Here is a 19,675-nt window from a genome sequence, read left to right as displayed (position 1 = left end):
TACAAAATATTCACATTTATTAATCAGTAATTCATATGAAAAATATGATGATAGGGAAGCTTAATGACATAGGTCATTGGAAGATTGCCCCCTCACCCTTGCATTTCTTTGTTACCCTTATCCAACTGTGTCAGCTTCAACCATCCACAAGTCAGACACAGCAAAGCCAAGAAAAAGTAAAACTCTCTAATTTTCCCAAACAATGGTCTAATTATTAGTAATTGATGTAAACAGACCCTAAATCATTAAGAACTGATGTTAATCTTGCAAAAATGACAACTGGCATCCTCCATGGCCACCAGCTTTCTTGACATTTTGTCCATGCAAATAGTCATCGGCAAGCCACCAGTCTCACTACACAGACATGGAAATGAGGAGCAGGAGTAGGCCATTCGGCCTTTCAAGCCTTGATCGCCATTCAATATGGTCATGACTGACCCTCTATCTCAAAGTCATATTCCTGCTTTCTTCCATACCCCTTGATGCCTTTAATATCTAATAATGTATCTATCTCTTTCTTGAATATATTCAGCGACTTGTCTCCACAACCTTATGTGATAGAGAATTGCACAGGTTCACAACCCATTATTCTGCATCTCAGTCCTGTTACCTACACTGTATCCTAAGCATGTGAACCCTTGTTCTGGACTCCTCAACTAGGGAAGACAATCTCTCTGCATTAAGCCTGCCAAGCCCTGTTAGATCCCCTCTCATCCTTTTAAGCTCTAGTGAGTTCAGGCCAGTTGAACTAAACTCATCATCATGTGTGCTCTCAGGCCAACAAAAACACATTACTTCAGCCCTTCTAAATTTGCATCTATGACACCTAAGATTTCTCCAGATCATTTTGCTCACAGGAACATAAATGTTTTTCATATACTTGCAAAGGATGTCTCCTATGGCGCTTAGCTTGTTTTCTTAGCATTTTTAGCACTTTACAATGTATTACTTCATAAATGCTTCTGTTTCTTTTGTTCTTATGGAATGTTTAACATAAATATTGACAAATATTTTTAGCAAGGAGAAACTTTAGTAGAACTACCCACCCCAGCAATGGAACTGGCAAGCACAGGAGTGTTGCTTGCAAGTAGGCAAATGTATCTTTATTGGAAAAGCACCTATCGCATTCCCAACGCCCCTCCCCCAAGTCCCTCCTCCCTCCCTTTTATCTTAGCCTGCTGGATACACTTTCCTCATTCCTGAAGAAGGGCTGATGCCCGAAACGTAGATTCTCCTGTTCCTTGGATGCTGCCTGACCTGCTGCGCTTTTCCAGCAACACATTTTCAGCTCTGATCTCCAGCATCTGCAGTCCTCACTTTCTCCTCAAATGTATCTTTATTCCATATTGACAAAAACTACAGGAAATGGGAGTAGTTCCTATGTACTTCTTTTAAAGGGCTTCCAAAATGGTTTGACTTGCCACAAATCCAGTCCTAATACTCACTCCGTATGCATTAAAAATAGATTTCTGGCTTTCAAATATTCATTCCTGTCATTATTGCACAATGGTGTTCATTTCATAATTTTCCAAGCAAATAGTTCATGACTTGCATATTCCATAAAACTTACTTATTGAATTTCACATACTTATTGGGGTATGTTCAAATTTATTTTTGCTTCAAAGAAAAACAGCATACACTCACTAATCTAGGGCTGTCAACCTCTGTGGCTTGCATTGCTTTTTAGTGCAGATGGAGAGGCAGGCAGCCTGTGATGATGGGAAGGGACTGGAAGGTCAATCTATCAGTCAGACAAGAGGTGGCCATATCATTGTGCAACACCCACTGTACATCATCATCAAACCTGCAGCATGTGATTTGCAGTTTACACAGTAAGCACACTGCATGTACTTCCAACAAATGGCCATGTAAAGGGGAGCAATCCTTAGTTGGGTAAAGGGAGATTGCATTCAGTCATGGGATATTTTAGGTCAGGGCCACAGTTAATCAAACATTTGGTGTTATCAGTGAAATGGTTCTTCAGAGACAAGCATTTCAGCATCAATCACCCTTTATTGACAAATGCAAAGCCTTTAACAAAAGCACCGCCTCTCACTCAGTCAGGCGCTCCCATAACCCTGACATTCATCCCTTTATGTCAGCCAGGACTCCCTGATTGGACCAGATTAACAGATCCAATTACAGGGAACTCATATTCTATGAGGTCCACATGCTGACTTTGTTACAATCACGACAAGCAGAGTCCATGGATCAGGCCATGCTTAGTCCTGAAGATCAAGTACAATCAGTCTGGGGATTACAGGTGGATCAGAGAGGATGCTGTAGAATTAGTTCAAGAAGGAGTGGTACAAATTTTCCTCCAATAAAACTAAGGATTGAATATAGTAGAAATAGAAAAAAGAGCAGTTAGTGGTGATGCAGGATCTGGAGAAGTGACGTGGTATCCCTGTGTGTGTATTGGAAGTTCAGAGGATAGGAAGGCCTAATAGTTTGGAAGGATGAGATGGGTAAGAGCCAGTTAATGCTGCATGTAATACTGAGAGTCCATGAGTCTTGGTGAGAGGCATGTGCAGTGGCAGAGTCAGTGTGAGTCATAGCCATATGAGTGTGAGGCAGTAAAGGAATGAAAGTAGGACAAACAGGAAGAAGGTTAGCCACCAGGATACACGAACACCAGCTAGCCACAAAAAGACATGACCCTCTCTCCCTCATAGCCCTAAACACGGATGAAAAAAACCTATCATTTCGACTAGGACAACACATCTATCCTGGGACAGGCTAAGCAAAGACATGCCAGAGAATTCCTTAGAGGCCTGGCACTCCAACCACAACGCCATACACAAACACATAGATCTAGATGCCATTTATCAACCCCTCAGAAAATGAACAGGAAATGACATCACCACAAACCCCAGGAACCCCATTCAGGAGAAAGATATAAATAGAAAGCAGGAGACAACAGCTTCGCTTCACTTGGATGTCGCCACTGATGATGTTACCTCGCCAGGTAATGAAACATCTGGATATCAAACCTACAGCTCAGCGAGCAAACCTACACCCTAAACCTCAACCTGAGCTGCAAACTTTCGCAAACCTTGCAGGAATGAAAGTGCACTTACCCTTGCGCAGTGCAGAAGATTATTAATATTTCTTTGCTGCAATACGTTTCACTTAGGGCAAAGCACTGTCCTAGGCTACAATTTATGTCCAGGTTGGCTGGGCTGTAATGGCACAGGTTCCTGTGCTAGTCAGCTGGAAAATGAATGTCCTTCTCTCCATTACACTATCCACCAACACCACGAGCACCCATCCCTCGAAGCCGGGTCCAGACCTTTCCTTTCTCTAGGCTTTGTGTTGAATGTTGAGGTTTCAGCTTCATTATCTGAAGGATAAAACCTGGTTTGCAGCATGTGAACTGGTGTGTTGTTGGGCTTTAAATGAGGTACCAAAGGACTGAAAGTTGAGAAGATCCTCAGTAGCGGTGAGCACTCATTTTTTTCAACTGTCCAATTCCCTAGGAAAGGCATTCAGGAGTCCGGTTGCATAATTATTGAAGTAAAGAGTGAACAATTACATGAGAAAAAGTCCTCCCAGTCATGGCGGGCCAGACACCATGAATTTTCCTCGACAAAATACTGATTAAAATGGACAATTTCCACACAACAGAATGGCAAAAGCATAAAGCAGTTGTTTGATTTTGATTTGATTTGATTTATTACTGCCACGTGTATGGGGGAGCAATGAAATATGTTGTCTTTTGTGCTCTGCAGGTAGGTTGTCCTATACAAGTGCATCAGGGTAAGAGAACACAGTGCAGAATACAGTTTTACAGATGCTGAGAAGGTGTAGAGAGAGATCTACATTATTATTTAAGAGTTCCATTCAAAAGTCTGGTAACAGTGGGGAAGAAGCTCTTCTTGAATCTGTTCCTAAGTGTAGTCAAACTTTATATCTTCTGCCTGACAAAAGATGGGGAGGAAGGGTGTATCACCAGGATGGAAGGGTTTTTGATTATGTTGGTTACTTTCCCAAGGCAGCAGGAAGTATAGGTGAGTCAATGGATGGAAGGCTGGTTTACATGGGCTGGATTCACAACTCTCTGTAGTTTCTTGCAGTCTTGAGAACAGCAGTTGCCATTCCGAGCTGTGCAGCATCCATTTAAAATGCTTTCTATGGTGTATCTATAAAAATTTGCAAGAGTCATTACGGACATGCTGAATTTCCTTAACCTCATGAAGAAGTAGAGGCATTGCTGTGCTTTCTTGATCATCGTGTCAATGTGGGTGGACCAGGACAGATTGCTAGCAGTCATCACTCCTGGGAACTTGATGCTCTTGACTGGGAAGGTACGTCCAAGTGGAGGGAGAAGCCACTGATGTGATCGACCCCTTTGGGATCTGGACCAGTAAGCGGCAGGTCAGGGTAACTCTGAGGGCCGATGATAGTGGGAACATCCTCCACCCACCCTCGAGCTTCGCAATTGGAGGGAGCAGAGGCTACCTGACATATGCAGGGCAGCCGAAAGTGTGCCGAACCTGCGGGAAGTCGGGACACGTGGCGGCGGATTGCAAAGTGACCATCTGCAGGAACTGCAAACAGGAGGGTCACTTGACTAAGGGCTGTCAGGAAGAAAAGAGCTGCAACCTGTGCGGAGAGGCGGGCCATATGTATAAGACCTGCCCAAGACGAGGAGCCGCCACCTACGCACAGATGGCCAGAGGTGGCAACACGAGCCGTTGACCGACCAAGTCCAGCAAGGTACCGCAAATCAGCACAGGAACGGTGTCTGGAGGCACCCAGAAGGAAGGGCAGGCTGTAAAGGAGCAGATGGCAGACAGCGGGGAGATGCAGCAGCCAACCCAAGGTCCTTCAAGACAGACGGAGGAAATGGAAGAGGAGGGATCAAAGGAGGCAGAGGATTGGATTATTGTCAAAAACAGGAAGAGGAAACCTCTCGAGGGCCCCAAAGCCACCAAGCGAAGGGGGAAGAGACACCTACAAGATGAGGATACAGGCAGCTCCTCCGATGGTGAGGACGGGCGCAAGAAGGGTCGCCACCGGAGGAAGAGGCAGAGCGCCGTGGGGAGAAAGGAGGGCACCACCGCCCAAGAAGGAAAAGTCGATCCCTCTGAGGGGATGGGTGAAGGCCTCCCCCCACCTGGTGAGAACCAAGGGGTACCCACCGGCCCACAGCTCCAGGTAAGTGGGAGCAGCGGCCCTGTGACAGCCCTGCTGTCAGATGGAGAACGGGGCGATGCGGACCCTGGGTCCGACCCGAAGACACCAGAGCGGGGAAATGACTCCAGTGTGGAGCTGGACAGCTACCTCAGCCCTGGGAGGGTCCAGCAGTTCGCCGTCACCACGGGGATGCACGCAGCTACCCCACAGGAGCAAGACCAGAAGAAAATGGACACTGGTAACCCCGTAAACTAGTAAAATGGGGTTTAAAATTGCCAGCATAAATGTGCATAGCATTAAATCGGCTACGCGATGTGTTTCTACGATTTCCTTCCTGGCCAACGTCAAAGCTGATGTCCTGTTTCTGCAGGAGTGTGGGATATGCACTTCAGCAGTTACAGGAGATGGTCGAGCTTGTGGGCCCACGGGCCGTCAGTGTGGTCGGGGGGCAACGATAGCCGCGCCTCCGGCCTGGGTATCCTGTTGCGGGGAGGCAACTTCACCATCTCCGAGGTTAAGCAGGTGGTGGGCGGGGCGCCTCCTCGTCGTGGACGTTAAATACAGAAACGCTCCCGTGAGACTAATCAACGTGTACGCCCCAGTGGGTAAGAGTGAACGGTTGGCCGTCCTGCAACAGCTTCCACTGCTGCTGGCTACGTCCAGGCCGGTCATTCTGGCCGGAGACATCAACTGCATCATTGATGCAGATGGACGATCTGGTGGGGGGGGACAGTAAACCGGACGCTACGTCCAGAGCCCTGATGGAAACGGTCAAAGACGCCAAGCTGCATGACGTCTTCAGCACCCCTGCAGATGGAGCGCAGCGTAGATACACCTGGTCACGGGCAGACGGGTCTATCCGCTCAAGGATAGATTACCTGTTTGTGTCCCGAACGCTCTCGGTCAGATCCACCGACGTCAAGCCGGTGTTCTTCTCTGACCACTGCCTCCTGCTGGCTGACTGTCACCTACAGGACGAACAGCGGGTAGGCAAGGGAACGTGGAAGCTGAACACTAAGCTGTTGACCCCGGGAAACATTGAAGAGCTCAAGAGGGATTACGCAGGTTGGAGAACCGTGAAGCCCCTCTTTGAGTCTCCAGCGGACTGGTGGGAAACGGTAAAAGGGAACATCAAGAGGTTCTTTATCCTCAAAAGGTGTCCAGGAGGCGAGAGAGAGGCGGGGAAAACTGTCCCAGCTCCAGGAATGTATGCAGAACCTGCTCCTGCTGCAGACGATGGGGGTCGATGTCACGGAGGACCTCAAGGAGGTGAAGGGCCAGCAAGCCTCGCTCTTTGCCTCGGAGGCCTCCAAGATAATCGTCCGGTCCAGGGTCCGCTCGGTGGAGCAGGACGAGACGTGCTCACGTTTCTTCTTCCAGAAGGTGCACAAAGAGAGCTCCGTGCTCAGCAGCCTGAAGAAAGAAGATGGCTCGGTAACGTCATCTCAGGCTGACGTCATGAGGATCAGCAAATCCTTCTACGCCAGTCTATATGACTCGAAGCTAACTGACAGCGCGGCCTCCCAGTCATTCCTGTCCTCTATCACGGAGGTCCTAGACGACGGAACACGAGAGAGGCTGGACCAGCCGCTATCTCTGGATGAGCTGACCAAGGCCCTCGAGTCCTTCGAAAAGAATAAAACTCCCGGAAGCGACGGCTTACCAGTCGAGATTTATTCCGCTCTTTGGGACTTGATCGGCCAGGACCTGCTGGAGGTGTATGTCAGTATGCTTCGGGCAGGTACCATGAGTGAATCCATGAGGAAAGGCATCATCACCCTCATCTACAAGCGGAAGGGGGAGAGGGAGGAAATTAGAAATTGGAGACCGATCTCACTGTTAAATGCAGACTACAAAATCTTGTCAAAGGTCATCGCCAACCGGGTCAGGTTGCTCTGGGATCGGTGATCCACCCGGACCAAACCTGTGCTGTACCGGGCAGGAAGATCTCTGAGAGTCTCGCACTCCTCAGGGATACGATCGCCTACGTGCAGGACAGGGGGGTGGACACCTACCTCATCAGCCTGGACCAGGAGAAAGCCTTTAACAGGATATCGCATACATATATGAGGGATGTCCTCTCCAAAATGGGCTTTGGGGAGGGAATCGGAAATTGGATCAGACTGCTCTACACCAACATTGTCAGTGCAGTCTCAATCAATGGGTGGGAATCAGATAGCTTCCCTGTAAGATCTGGAGTCAGGCAGGGATGCCCCCTCTCACCCGCCTTGTTTGTGTGTTGCATAGAGCCATTTGCCGAATCCATCAGGAAGGATGCGAGCCTGAGAGGGGTGACTATTCCTGGCAGCGGGGGCCTGCAGGTTAAGGCCTCCCTGTACATGGATGACGTCGCTGTTTTCTGCTCGGATCCGCTGTCCGTGCACAGACTCATGTGCATCTGTGACCAGTTCGAAAGGTCCTCGGGGGCCAAGGTAAACCGAGGCAAGAGCGAGGCCATGCTCTTTGGGAACTGGGCCGACCAATCCTCTATCCCCTTCACCATCAGGACTGACCACCTGAAGGTACTGGGTATTTGGTTCGAGGGGTGCTGGGGCATTCGCCAAGACCTGGGCGGAGCGGATCAGGAAGATGAGACAGAAACTAGGCAGATGGGAGCAACGGTCACTCTCCATCACGGGAAAAAACCTGGTCATCAGGTGTGAGGTACTCTCAGTATTGCTATATGTGGCACAGGTCTGGCCTATCCCCAGGACCTGTGCCGCCGCAGTCACCCGGGCCATCTTCCAATTCATTTGGAGATCAAAGATGGACCGGGTCCGAAGAGACACAATGTACAAAGACCAGTGCAATGGGGGAAAAAACACGCCCAATGCCACCCTCACCCTGATGGCCACCTTTGTGTGTGGCTGCATCAAGCTGTGCGTGGATCCCCGGTACGCAAACACCAAGTGTCACTATGTACTGAGGTTCTACCTGTCCCCGGTGTTGCGAAGGATGGGCCTGGCCTCGCTGCCGCGGAACGCTCCGAGTAGTTGGACCGTTCCGTATCACCTGTCCTACGTGGAGAAATTTATGAGGAAAAACACCTTTGACCACAAGTCCATCAGGAAGTGGTCAGCACGTAGTGTCCTTGAGACCCTTCGGGAAAAGGAGAGGGCGGATCCTGTCGAGCGGTTCCCTGAGCAGACTGTCAAAGCCATTTGGCAGAATGCCTCATCGCCAGAACTTTCCAACAAGCACCAAGACGTGGCTTGGCTGGTGGTGAGAAGGGCTCTGCCTGTGAGATCCTTCATGCACGCCCGGACTCTCTGCCGCACCGCACGCTGCCCTCGAAGTGGCTGCGGTGGGGACGAGACTGTCACACACCTCCTTCTGGAATGTGCCTATGCAGAGGAAGTCTGGAGAGGAATGCAGTGGTGCTTGTCGAGGTTCGTCCCGAGCAGCGCCGTGACGCGGGACTCCGTGCTCTACGGCCTGTTCCCTGGGACTCACACCGAGACGAACATTAACTGCGCCTGGAGGATCATCAACTCGGTGAAGGATGCTCTCTGGGCAGTCCGAAACCTGTTGACCTTCCAGCTGAAGGAGTTGACCCCGACTGAGTGTTGCAGACTGGCACATTCCAAGGTCCAAGACTATGTGTTGAGGGACGCGCTGAAGCTTGGGGCAGCTGCCGCCAAGGCGCGGTGGGGAAAGACCACCCTGTAAGATCGGCCTGCCTAAAGAAGAACAGGGGGCCCATGCGGACGTTTTTTGGGCTCTGCTGATGCCTCAGCCAAATATATGCATAAGATTGAGAAATGCACAGACCTGTATATGACAATGATAAACTCTGATCTGTGTTTGTAAATGTTGACATATGCATGGCATGACCAAATGTACAGACCATCAAATCATTTTATGAGTAAAGTATATTTTTGAAATAAAAAAAAACTTGATGCTCTTGACCATCTCCACCTCAGCACCATTGATGGGGTGTGTCCTCCACTTCACTTTCTGAGGTCAATAACCAGTTCCTTCATTGTGCATGGAGAGATTGTTGTTGAAATAACTCCACCGCGGCTAGTATCCTGTCACCAAGTTATTCTTTATTTAAACGTGGAAAGTCCTTGACACTGATCCAATCTCATCAGAGCCAGCTCTCAGAGTGAACAGGATGTTTGGCAATCGTGTTTATATCTGTCAGCAGGACTCGTTGATTAGACTGGATTAATAGCCCCAATCAGGGAACTCATATTTTATGAGGTCCACTTAGCTGACCTCATTACACTTACTACAGTAATAGAGTCATAGGGATGTATAGCACAGAAACAGACCCTTCAGTCCAACTCGTCCATTCTGACCAAATATCTTAAATTAATCTATTTCCATTTGCCAGCACTTGGCCGATATCTGTGTAAATCCTTCCTATTCATGTACTCATCCAGATGCCTTTTAAATGCTGTAATTGTACCAGTTTCCACCACTTCTTCTGGCAGCTCATTCCATAGATGTACTACTCTTTATGTAAAAAAGTTGCCCCATAGGTCCCTTTTATATCTTTCCCCTCTCACCTTAAACCTGGGCCACCTAGTTCTGGATTCTCCCAACCAAGGGAAATGACCTTGTTTATTTACCCTATTGATGTCCCTCATGATTTGATAAACCTCTAACACCATGCCACTAAGCTCTTTATCTCCTGTACAGTTGAACCAAAGCTGGTGAGCAAAAGGATTAATATCAAGTTAAAAATGAGAGGGAAGAAAACCTGACTGTAAGCAAGTGAGGGACCAATCACAAATGTGATTCCATGTTTGATGGCAGCTGAATTGAAAGTTGTGCTACGCATGCTTATTGTACGCTGGATTAATCTATGCACCATCTCTACATGCCTGCATTGAAGTATGCTTTCCTGGAGAATGAGACAGGTTTGACATTGCAGTGGAGTTGCACTATCTCAGGCCATGCTAGCCCTCTGGTCTATTTAGCAGCTGGCATTATCAGACCAACAATTCTGATATAGTTCTTTGCTGATCCAGATTCTACAAAAACAGTTAGCACAATGATGCAGGATGTTGTTCTTCAGTTAGAGTTAAGTGATTTCTCATCTTGTGACATTATTTGCAATGACTGATAAAGTTCAATGTCACAGCATGTGAAAATGATTTTAAAGAGCCTTCTAAAGGCACTCATTGCACAGTTCATCAGAATGTCTGCTCAGATTCTTCTACATCCTTTAGTGCTGGCTGATTCTGCTGGGATTGGTAGTTTTGTGAATTTTGTGTTTCATCAAAGTAAGCAATCATACATACTTTGGTAAATTATTTACCAAAGCACTATTCTAGTAAACCTATGGTAAATTTTCTAAGTTAGCAACCCTCTCATATGAGTCTGTCTGCTAAGTTCTGCTAATTCTGAAATGCTCTCAGTTTACAAGGAACTTGAAGAAGATTTCTCTATTTTGAGTGAACTTTACAATAATAAAAATTTGCAAAAGCATAAGTAGCTTTTAAGTAAACTGTCATGTGAACTGCAAGATGATATGTGAAATATAATTCAAATTGTGAATGCCTGCAAAAGGTAAAGCTGACAACAAACATTTCTTCTATAAGATGTAATCAAAGAAATCTCCCCTCAAGATGTTACTTAATGTTATCAGGAATTAATTTACAAATAATTGTTATGCCGACTTATTTGTCACTCTATTCCTGTAAACATTGGACTTTCTGCTTAATAATGGAGCAATCAGATTGCATATTAAAATGCAGTTAACTCAGGTAGTTTAATTGATTCTAAAACGTAAACTGCTTTTTTGGTCAGTAGGGTTCCTCAAGCTTAGCACAGGCTGCAAAGGTAGCACCCAGACATAGCAGCAGGAACAGAAAGACTAAAGTACCCTGAAATCACTTTGGGTGCACAAGAATCAATGTTATGTGGAACCAAGCACTGATTATAAATACAGCACTTCGTAATATATTTAGTGTGGTCTCTTTCTGTCTGTTAATTCTGATTGGCTCTGTTTCTCATAATTAACCTTGAAGGTGCTGATCACAGTAGGTGATTACATATGCATCTTCTGGAGTTGTACCTGGACCACTGAGGAACCTAACCCCTGATGTACTCTGGAATAGACATGATTCTGAGAAACATGATCTTAGATTAGGTGTGTATGTTTGGAGTCTCAATCAGCATTGTACAGCATCTCTACATCTCAGAAATAGTTGAATGCTGTTGCTCACTAATGTTTTTAAACTAACCATACATTCCAGCCTACCTCCATACTGATGCTCCAGCCGAGGAACTGAGCAAGAGGTAATCGAAACAAAGCATAACAATGGGGCAACGCCTGAAAGATTCTGAGAACATCACACCAAAATTTCAACCCAACATTGGGAATTTGAACTTTAGCTGCTTGGATAATTAAGTTCCACGTCCTGACATTTTAAATGCTCTGGGCAGATTAGAAGACGCCTCCTCTCCCTTTATTTCACTGTACAGTCCTTAAAGATCGCCTTGTGACTGTGCAGGCATCTTAAAAGGATTGCTGTTAGAGCATTTGTCCCCTGGGTGGCACATTCCCCATAGCTGCATAGCCACACACCCACTTTGCTTAGGATTGCTCATTCGGACAGAACATTTCCATACCATTCCTAAATATGCAGAACTGCTGAAATGTGTGCTAAATTCTAATTAAACAAAACAATTATTATAAGTATACTCACTGGCTGTCCACCCCACCATACTGGATTGTTTTTCTCATCACCAGACAGAGAGAAAGACATGTTTAATTTAACATCATACATGTTGTTGTCAACAATGCCATGTGTTTCCGAATACAGTCCCTAAAAATAAAAAAAAGACATTTACTTCAGATTAACTGAATTCATCACTTCCTATTAGAATTACTGTCATATTCTGACAGCTCTGAGTAATTATACAAAATACAAGCTGCATAATAAATATTGTACTCCCAGTACTTTTTAGGAGTCTTCCTGATTGTGACACTGGTCTGGAGAACCCTGCAATTGCAACTTACATAAATTTACAGACCTGATTGCTAATAACTTGTCAGTTTTCAGAACAGTCTGCGAAAAAAGGAGGTAGTAGCTGTGCAAATTCCAGTGGGGGAAGGGTATATTATTATTTAAATGGCGAGCAGATTCAAAGTGTGATGGTGTAGAGGGATCTGGGCATCTTTGTTCGTAAATCACAGAAAGTGGTAAGCAGGTGCAGCATGTAATAAGAAAGGCAAATGGAATCCTGGCATTTATTACAAAAAGACTGGATTATACAAGAAGTGTTGTTACAATTATATAAGGTGTTGGTGAGACCACATTTGGAATATTGTAACCAGTTGTGGTCTACTTACTTGAGGAAGGAGGTGTTGGTGGTAATTCAGAGGAGGTTCACAAGGTTGATTCAAGGGATGAAGGGACTGTCATATGAGAAATGGTTGAATAGTTTGAATTTGCTGGAGTTCAGAAGAACGAGGGAGGATCTGATTGAGGTTTATAAAATGTGAAAGGAGATTGATAAGGTAGACATGAAACAGATATTCTCTCTTCTGGGACAGTCTTGAATAAAAGGGCATAAATACAGAGTGAGAGGAGGAAGGTTCAAAACTGAGATGAGAAGCAACTACCTCTTTCAGAGGATTGCGAATCAATGGAACTCACTGCTCCACAGCGCAGTGGAGGCAGAATCAATCAGCAGATTCAAGAAAGAAATAGATGTATCTCTGATGAAAAGTGGGATAAAGGGCGAAGGGGAGCAGGCCCGAAAGTGGAGTTAAGACCAGGATACGATCAGCCATGATCATGTTAAATGGGGGGCAGAGCAGGCTCGAAGGGCTGAATTGCCTACTCCCACTTCTAGTTCTTATGTTCCAATGTTCCAATGGGGAAAGCTATTCTAGTAGCTCAAGATCCTTGTAATGTTATGGGGTTTCTGTGGAAGCTTTGCCTGTTCCAAACACTATAAGGAAACTCTTCCAGTGTTTCTTAAGAGCAAAGACTCCCTGTTTGCCTATCCAGGTTAATTTACAGTATTCCTCAACACCTCCACCCTGATTATCCCACCCCAGCTCCCCCAAATATTGTAATGGCTTCTTCCTCCCTAACTTTGCTTTGTACTGTAGGATGCCAGAAACTTTGGGCATAGATAAATATCAATTTTTCATTCAGTAAATATTCTTCATTAGCTCAGATTTTCTGACTGACAGTCGTCTTTGCAGCCTAGATGGGAAATGTAAATTGAGACCCTGCAGGATCAACACAATCGTAGAAGCTGACAAAAAATTAAAAATTCTGATGGACAACTTCCCTGCACCTTGAAAGTATCTATTTAAATCAGGAAATTCAGAGAGTTCTCTGGCAATTGCACTAGCAGTCGCCCAAGTGCTAAAAACCGAGACTAATCCTGAGTAACTACTGGACTAATACCCCTAACTCCTCCTCAAGCACTTATCCCCATCCTAGACCTGACCAAACTCAACATACCACCACCTGCCGCAATACCAACCCACTCACCCCAGACTTGAAAACCCTTCACTGTAGGACCCAACATCCCCTCTCCTGCCAAGAGCTGACAACCTCATTACTGGATCCAACTGTGCTGGAAAAGGGGCGTGGCTTGCCAACACCAATCATCCTGCATGAAGGGATGCTCCTTATTTCTGCAGGAGCTATTCCTAGAATCATCCTGCCAGAAATACAGAGCTTTCTCTTAATGGGATTAAAAAAAAGGAATGATGTGGTAATGTAATGGATTAACATTCCTCAGAAAATCCGGCCCATTATTTTTAAGGGTAGATTTTACAAATATACCATCTTAGTGCAGTCTTGCTGATCAAGAAAGCATATCAGGAAGTCATCTCCATGATCTCAGACAACACATTGTTTTAGTGTATTAATTCATGAAATTTGGGCATTTATTACCCATCTCTAATTGTCCTGGAGGAGGTGGTGATGAGTTACCTTCTTGAACTGCAATTCATGTGGTGTAGGGATTCTCAGAGTGCTGTTAGAGTTAGAGTTACAGGATTATAACCCAAGGACAGTGAAGGAACAGTTATATTGTTCCAAGTCAGGATAGGAGGAGCTTGCAGGTGGTGGTGTTCCCATGTATCTGCTGTCCTTGTCCTTTTCAATGGTTGAGACTGTGGATTTGGAACGTATTGTCAAAAGAGCTTTGATGAGTTATTGCAGTGCACCTTGTGCACACTGGCACCACTCTGTGTGGATTGTGGAAGGAATTGATGTTGAAGATGTTAGCTAAGATACCAATCAAGCAGATTGTTTGATGTCAAGTTTCTTGAAGGTGTTACAGTTGCACTCTCCTATTCCATCACAGTCCCAGCTTGTTCATTATAAATGGGTGGACATGCATCATTTTTAGTGGGTTACCCACTGCAGACCTCTCACCTCTGATTTGCTGTTATAGCCAAAACATTTATATGACTGGTCCAGTTCAGTTTCGGATCAATGGTAATCTCCAGAATGTTTATAGTAGGGAATTCAGTGAAGATCAAGAAAGAATCCACTGTATCCATGGAATGGCAAGTGGAGGTGACTAGATTCTGTCTATGGAAAAGGTCACTAGTAGATGTTTCTGGAATGTGAATATTACATGCAACTTGTCATATCAAGTCTGAATGTAGTCCAGGCCTCACTGCATATGGATTGTTTCAGTATATGAAGAGTTGTGAATAGTACTGAAGATTGTGCAATTATCTCCACTTTTCATTTTCTGATAGAGGGAATGTCCATAAGACCATAAGACATAATAAGCCATCAGCCCATCGAGTCCGATCCACTTTTCAACGACACCATAATGAATTAAAATCCTCAATTCAACTTTCCTGCCTTTTCTCTATACCCTTGATTCTCTTACTGATTAAAAATCTATCTCAGCCTTGAATGTAATTACTATCCTAGTCTCTACAGCCCTCCTTGGTAAACCACAGTCACTACCCTCTGAGAGAAGGAAGTCCTTCTCGTTTCTATATTGAACAGGCAACCTCTTATACTGCGATTATTCCCTCTAGTCCTAATCGTTCTCACAATGACAAACAACCTTTCTGCTTTATCAAGCCCCCTTACAATTCTCAATGTTTCAATAAGGTCTCCTCTTGTTGTTCTGAACTCCAGTTAATAGTGGCCCAACCTCTCCTCTCCTCATACAACAGTCCCTGCATATCCATGATCAGCCTAGTGAACATTCCCTGGACTGCCTCCATTGCCAGTATATCTTTCTTAGATAAGGGACACAAAACTGTTCAGAGTATTCTAGCTCACTAGTGCCTTGTATATTTTTAACAAGTCCTCCCTATTTTTATATTCTATTCCTTTTAAATAAAGGTCATTGATGAAGTACTTGAAATTGGTTGACCCTAGAACATTACACTGAGGAACTCCTGCAAAGATGACCAGGGAAGAAATGATTAACCTCCTGGGTAATACAAGATGGAGGACGGGAAAATTTCTGGCTGGAAGAGCTGCTCCTTTTTTTGAGGTATTTTAGGTGTTGGAGGTGATTTCCTCGAATTCCAGGAGCAGCAATTACTGTTTATATGCTGTTGCATTGTTTTGGAACTTTGGAAAAAAAAAGTCAAAACAACAGCAGTTTAAAAGGGAGAAGAGCAGACAAATGAAGTACATGGTGAGGACAGTGCAGGAGAGAGAGAGAGAGAGAGAGATAGAGAGAGAGAGAGAGAAAGAGAGGAAAAAAAAACCTGCACAGTTACCGCCTTTGCTGTTTGAATTCGTGTATCGCTGGACATTGGAGTGTATCTGGGAAAATTAACAAACTGTTGGGCGAAGTTCACAGCACAAAATCAGATAAGTTATTTGTTGTTTTAAGTCTGTCCAAGAGAAAGGCTGCAGTAGTGGATACAGTGGATTCTTTCTTGATTATATGTTTTTGGAGATAAGTCTCTTGATTAAACTTAAAATATAAGCCATTGCTATTAATTTAACCTGGGGCAGTGTTTGTAGAGGATTAAGACAGTATTATTTTCTGGGTCTGCAGATTGAGAAGGAGCAAAAATGGCCTTTGCAGTGATATGTACTTCTTGTCGGATGTGGGAGTTTAAAGAGAGTTTAAGGGTTACTGTGGATTATATCTGCCATAAATGCTGTTGGATGCGAATTTTATCAGATCGAGTGGATCGGTTGGAGAGACAGTTCGAAACAATGAGGAATTTGCAACAGCAACAGTATGTGATGGATGGCAGTTATAGGAAGGGGGAGGGGAAGTCTCAGATAGTCACAAAGATGGGTTAACTCCAGGAAGGGTAAGAGAGGTAGGCAGCTAGAGCAGGAGTCTTTTGTGGATATACCCATTTCAAACAGGTATGCTGTTTTGGAAAATGTAGGGGGTGATGGATTCTCAGGGGAACGTAGCACAAACAGCCAAGTTTCTAGTATTGAGACTGGCTCTAATGCAACGAGGGGTACGTCGGCTTCCAAAAGATCAATTGTGTTAGGGGATTCTGTAGTCAGAGGTACAGACGGACGTATCTGTGGCCAGCAGAGAAAAAGCAGAATGGTGTGTTGTTTCCCTGGTGCCAGGATCAAGATGTCTCAGAGAGGGTGCAGGATGTTCTCACGGGAGACAGGGGCCAGAAGGAGGTCATTGTCCACATTGGAAGGGAAAAGGTTGAGACTCTGAATTGAGATTACAGAGAGTTAGGCAGAAATTTAAAAAGGAGATCCTCAAGGGTAGTAATATCTGGATTACTCCCAGTGCTATGAGCGAGTGAGGGCAGGTATAGGAGGATAGAGCAGATGAATGCATGGCTGAGGAGCTGGTGTTTGGGAGAAGGATTCACATTTTTGGATCATTGGAATCTCTTTTGGGGTAGAAGTGACCTGTACAAGAAGGATGGATTGCACCTAAATTGAAAGGGAACGAATATACTGGCAGGGAAATTTGCTAGAACTGCTTGGGAGGATTTAAACTTGTAAGGTTGGGGGTGGGGGGGGGGGGGGGGGGTGGGTGGGGGGGTGGGGGGCCGGGGGGGGGTGGGTGGGGGGTGGGGGGGGAGACCCAGGGAGATAGTGAGGAAAGAGATCGATCTGAGATGGGTACAGCTGAGAACAGAAGTGAGTCAAACAGTCAGGGCAGGCAGGGACAAGGTAGGACTAATAAATAAACTGCATTTATTTCAATGCAAGGGGCCTAACAGGGAAGGCAGATGAACTCAGGGCATAGTTAGGAACATGGGACTGGGATATCATAGCAATTACAGAAACATGGCTCAGGGATGGGCAGGACTGGCAGCTTAATGTTCCAGGATACAAATTCTACAGGAAGGATAGAAAGGGAGGCAAAAGAGGAGGGGGTGGCATTCTTGATAAGGGATAGCATTACAGCTGCGCTAAGAGAGGATATCCCCAGAAATACATCCAGGGAAGTTATTTGGGTGGAACTGAGAAATAAGAAAGGGATGATCACCTTATTGGGATTGTATTATAGACCCCCAATAGTCAGAGGGAAATTGAGAAACAAACTTGCAAAGAGATCTCAGCTATCTGTAAGAATAATACGGTTGTTATGGTAGGGGATTTTAACTTTCCAAACATCGACTGGGACTGCCATAGTGTTAAAGGTTTAGATGGAGAGGAATTTCTTAAGTGTGTACAAGACAATTTTCTGATTCAGTATGTGGATGTACCTAATAGATTGGTGCAAAACTTGACCTACTCTTGGAGAATAAGGCAGGGCAGGTGACTGAGGTGTCAGTGGGGGAGCACTTTGGGGCCAGCAACCATAATTCTATTCATTTTAAAATAGTGATGGAAAAGGATAGACCAGATCTAAAAGTGAAGTTCTAAATTGGAGAAAGGCCAATTTTGACGGTATTAGGCAAAAACTTTCAAAAGCTGATTGGAGGCAGATGTTCACAGGTAAAGGGACGGCTGGAAAATGGGAAGCCTTCAGAAATGAGATAACGAGAATCCAGAGAAAGTATATTCCTGTTAGGGTGAAAGGGAAGGCTGGTAGCTATACGGAATGCTGGATGACTAAAGAAATTGAGGATTTGGTTAAGAAAAAGAAGGAAGCATATGTCAGGTATAGACAGGATCGATCGAGTGTATCCTTAGCAGAATATAAAGGAAGTAGGAGTATCCTTAAGTGGGAAATCAGGAGGGCAAAACGGGGACATGAGATAGCTTTGGCAATTAGAATTAAGGAGAATCCAAAGGGGTTTTACAAATATATTAAGGACAAAAGGGTAACTAGGGAGAGAATAGGACTCCTCAAAGATCAGCAAGGCGGTCTTTGTGTGGAGCCACAGAAAATGGGGGAGATACTAAATGAATATTTTGCATCAGTATTTACTGTGGAAAAGGATATGGAAGATATAGATTGTAGGGAAATAGATGATGACATCTTGCAAAATGTCCAGATTACAGAGGAGGATGTGCTAATCTCTCGAAACGGTTAAAGGTGGATAACTCCCCAGGATCTGATCAAGTGTACCCGAGAACTGTGTGGGAAGCCAGAGAAGTGATTGCTGGGCCTCTTGCTGAGATATTTGTATTATCGATAGTCACAGGTGAGGTGCCAGAAGACTGGAGGTTGGCAAACGTGGTGCCACTGTTTAAGAAGTGTGGTAAGGACAAGCCAGGGAACTATAGACCGGTGACCCTGACCTCGGTGGTGGGCAAGTTGTTGGAGGGAATCCTGAGGGACAGGATGTGCATGTATTTGGAAAGGCAAGAAATGATTTGGGATAGTCAACATGGCTTTGCGCGTGGGAAAGAAGATTGATGAGGGCAGAGCAGTAGATGTGATCTATATGGACTTCAGTAAGGCGTTCGACAAGGTTCCCCATGGGAGACTGATTAAAAAGTTTAGATCTCATGGAATACAGAGAGAACTAGCCATTTGGATACAGAACTGGCTCAAAGGTCGAAGACAGAGGATGGTGGTGGAGGGTTGTTTTTCAGACTGGAGGCCTGTGACCAGTGGAGTGCCACAAGGATCGGTGCTGGGCCCTCTACTTTTTGTCATTTACATAAATGATTTGGATGAGAGCATAAAAGGTACAGTTAGTAAGTTTGCAGATGACACCAAAATTGGAGGTGTAGTGGACAGCGAAGAGGGTTACCTCAGATTACAACAGGATCTGGACCAGATGGGCCAATGGGCTGAGAAGTGGCAGATGGAGTTTAATTTAGATAAATGCGAGGTGCTGCATTTTGGGAAAGCAAATCTTAGCAGGACTTATACACTTAATGGTAAGGTCCTCGGGAGTGTTGCTGAACAAAGAGACCTTGGAGTGCAGGTTCATAGCTCCTTGAAAGTGGAGTCACAGGTAGATAGGATAGTGGAGAAGGCATTTGGTATGCTTTCCTTTATTGGTCAGAGCATTGAGCACAGGAGTTGGGAGGTCATGTTAGTTAGGCCATTGTTGGAATATTGCATGCAATTCTGGTCTCCTTCCTATCAGAAAGATGTTGTGAAACTTGATAGGGTTCAGAAAAGATTTACAAGGATGTTGCCAGGGTTGGAGGATCTGAGCTACAGGGAGAGGCTGAACAGGCTGGGGCTGTTTTCCCTGGAGTGTCGCAGGCTGAGGGGTGACCTT

At 45.2% G+C, this 19,675-nt stretch overlaps 1 protein-coding gene across 1 annotated transcript in view; it reads right to left on the bottom strand.

Moving 5' to 3' along the window:
- LOC140462919 (venom phosphodiesterase 1-like) overlaps window positions 1–19,675 on the bottom strand; it is a 125,683-nt gene that overhangs the window by 67,006 nt on the left and 39,002 nt on the right. The window contains exon 8 of the mRNA XM_072556415.1: window positions 11,802–11,921. Within this exon, the coding sequence (XP_072412516.1) occupies window positions 11,802–11,921 (120 nt within the window). The remainder of the gene's footprint in view (window positions 1–11,801; window positions 11,922–19,675) is intronic.

The sequence above is a fragment of the Chiloscyllium punctatum genome, chromosome 3 (genome assembly GCF_047496795.1).
Source record: "Chiloscyllium punctatum isolate Juve2018m chromosome 3, sChiPun1.3, whole genome shotgun sequence".
In the NCBI taxonomy this organism is placed as follows: domain Eukaryota; kingdom Metazoa; phylum Chordata; class Chondrichthyes; order Orectolobiformes; family Hemiscylliidae; genus Chiloscyllium; species Chiloscyllium punctatum.
This window is presented reverse-complemented; position numbering and strand designations above follow the sequence as displayed.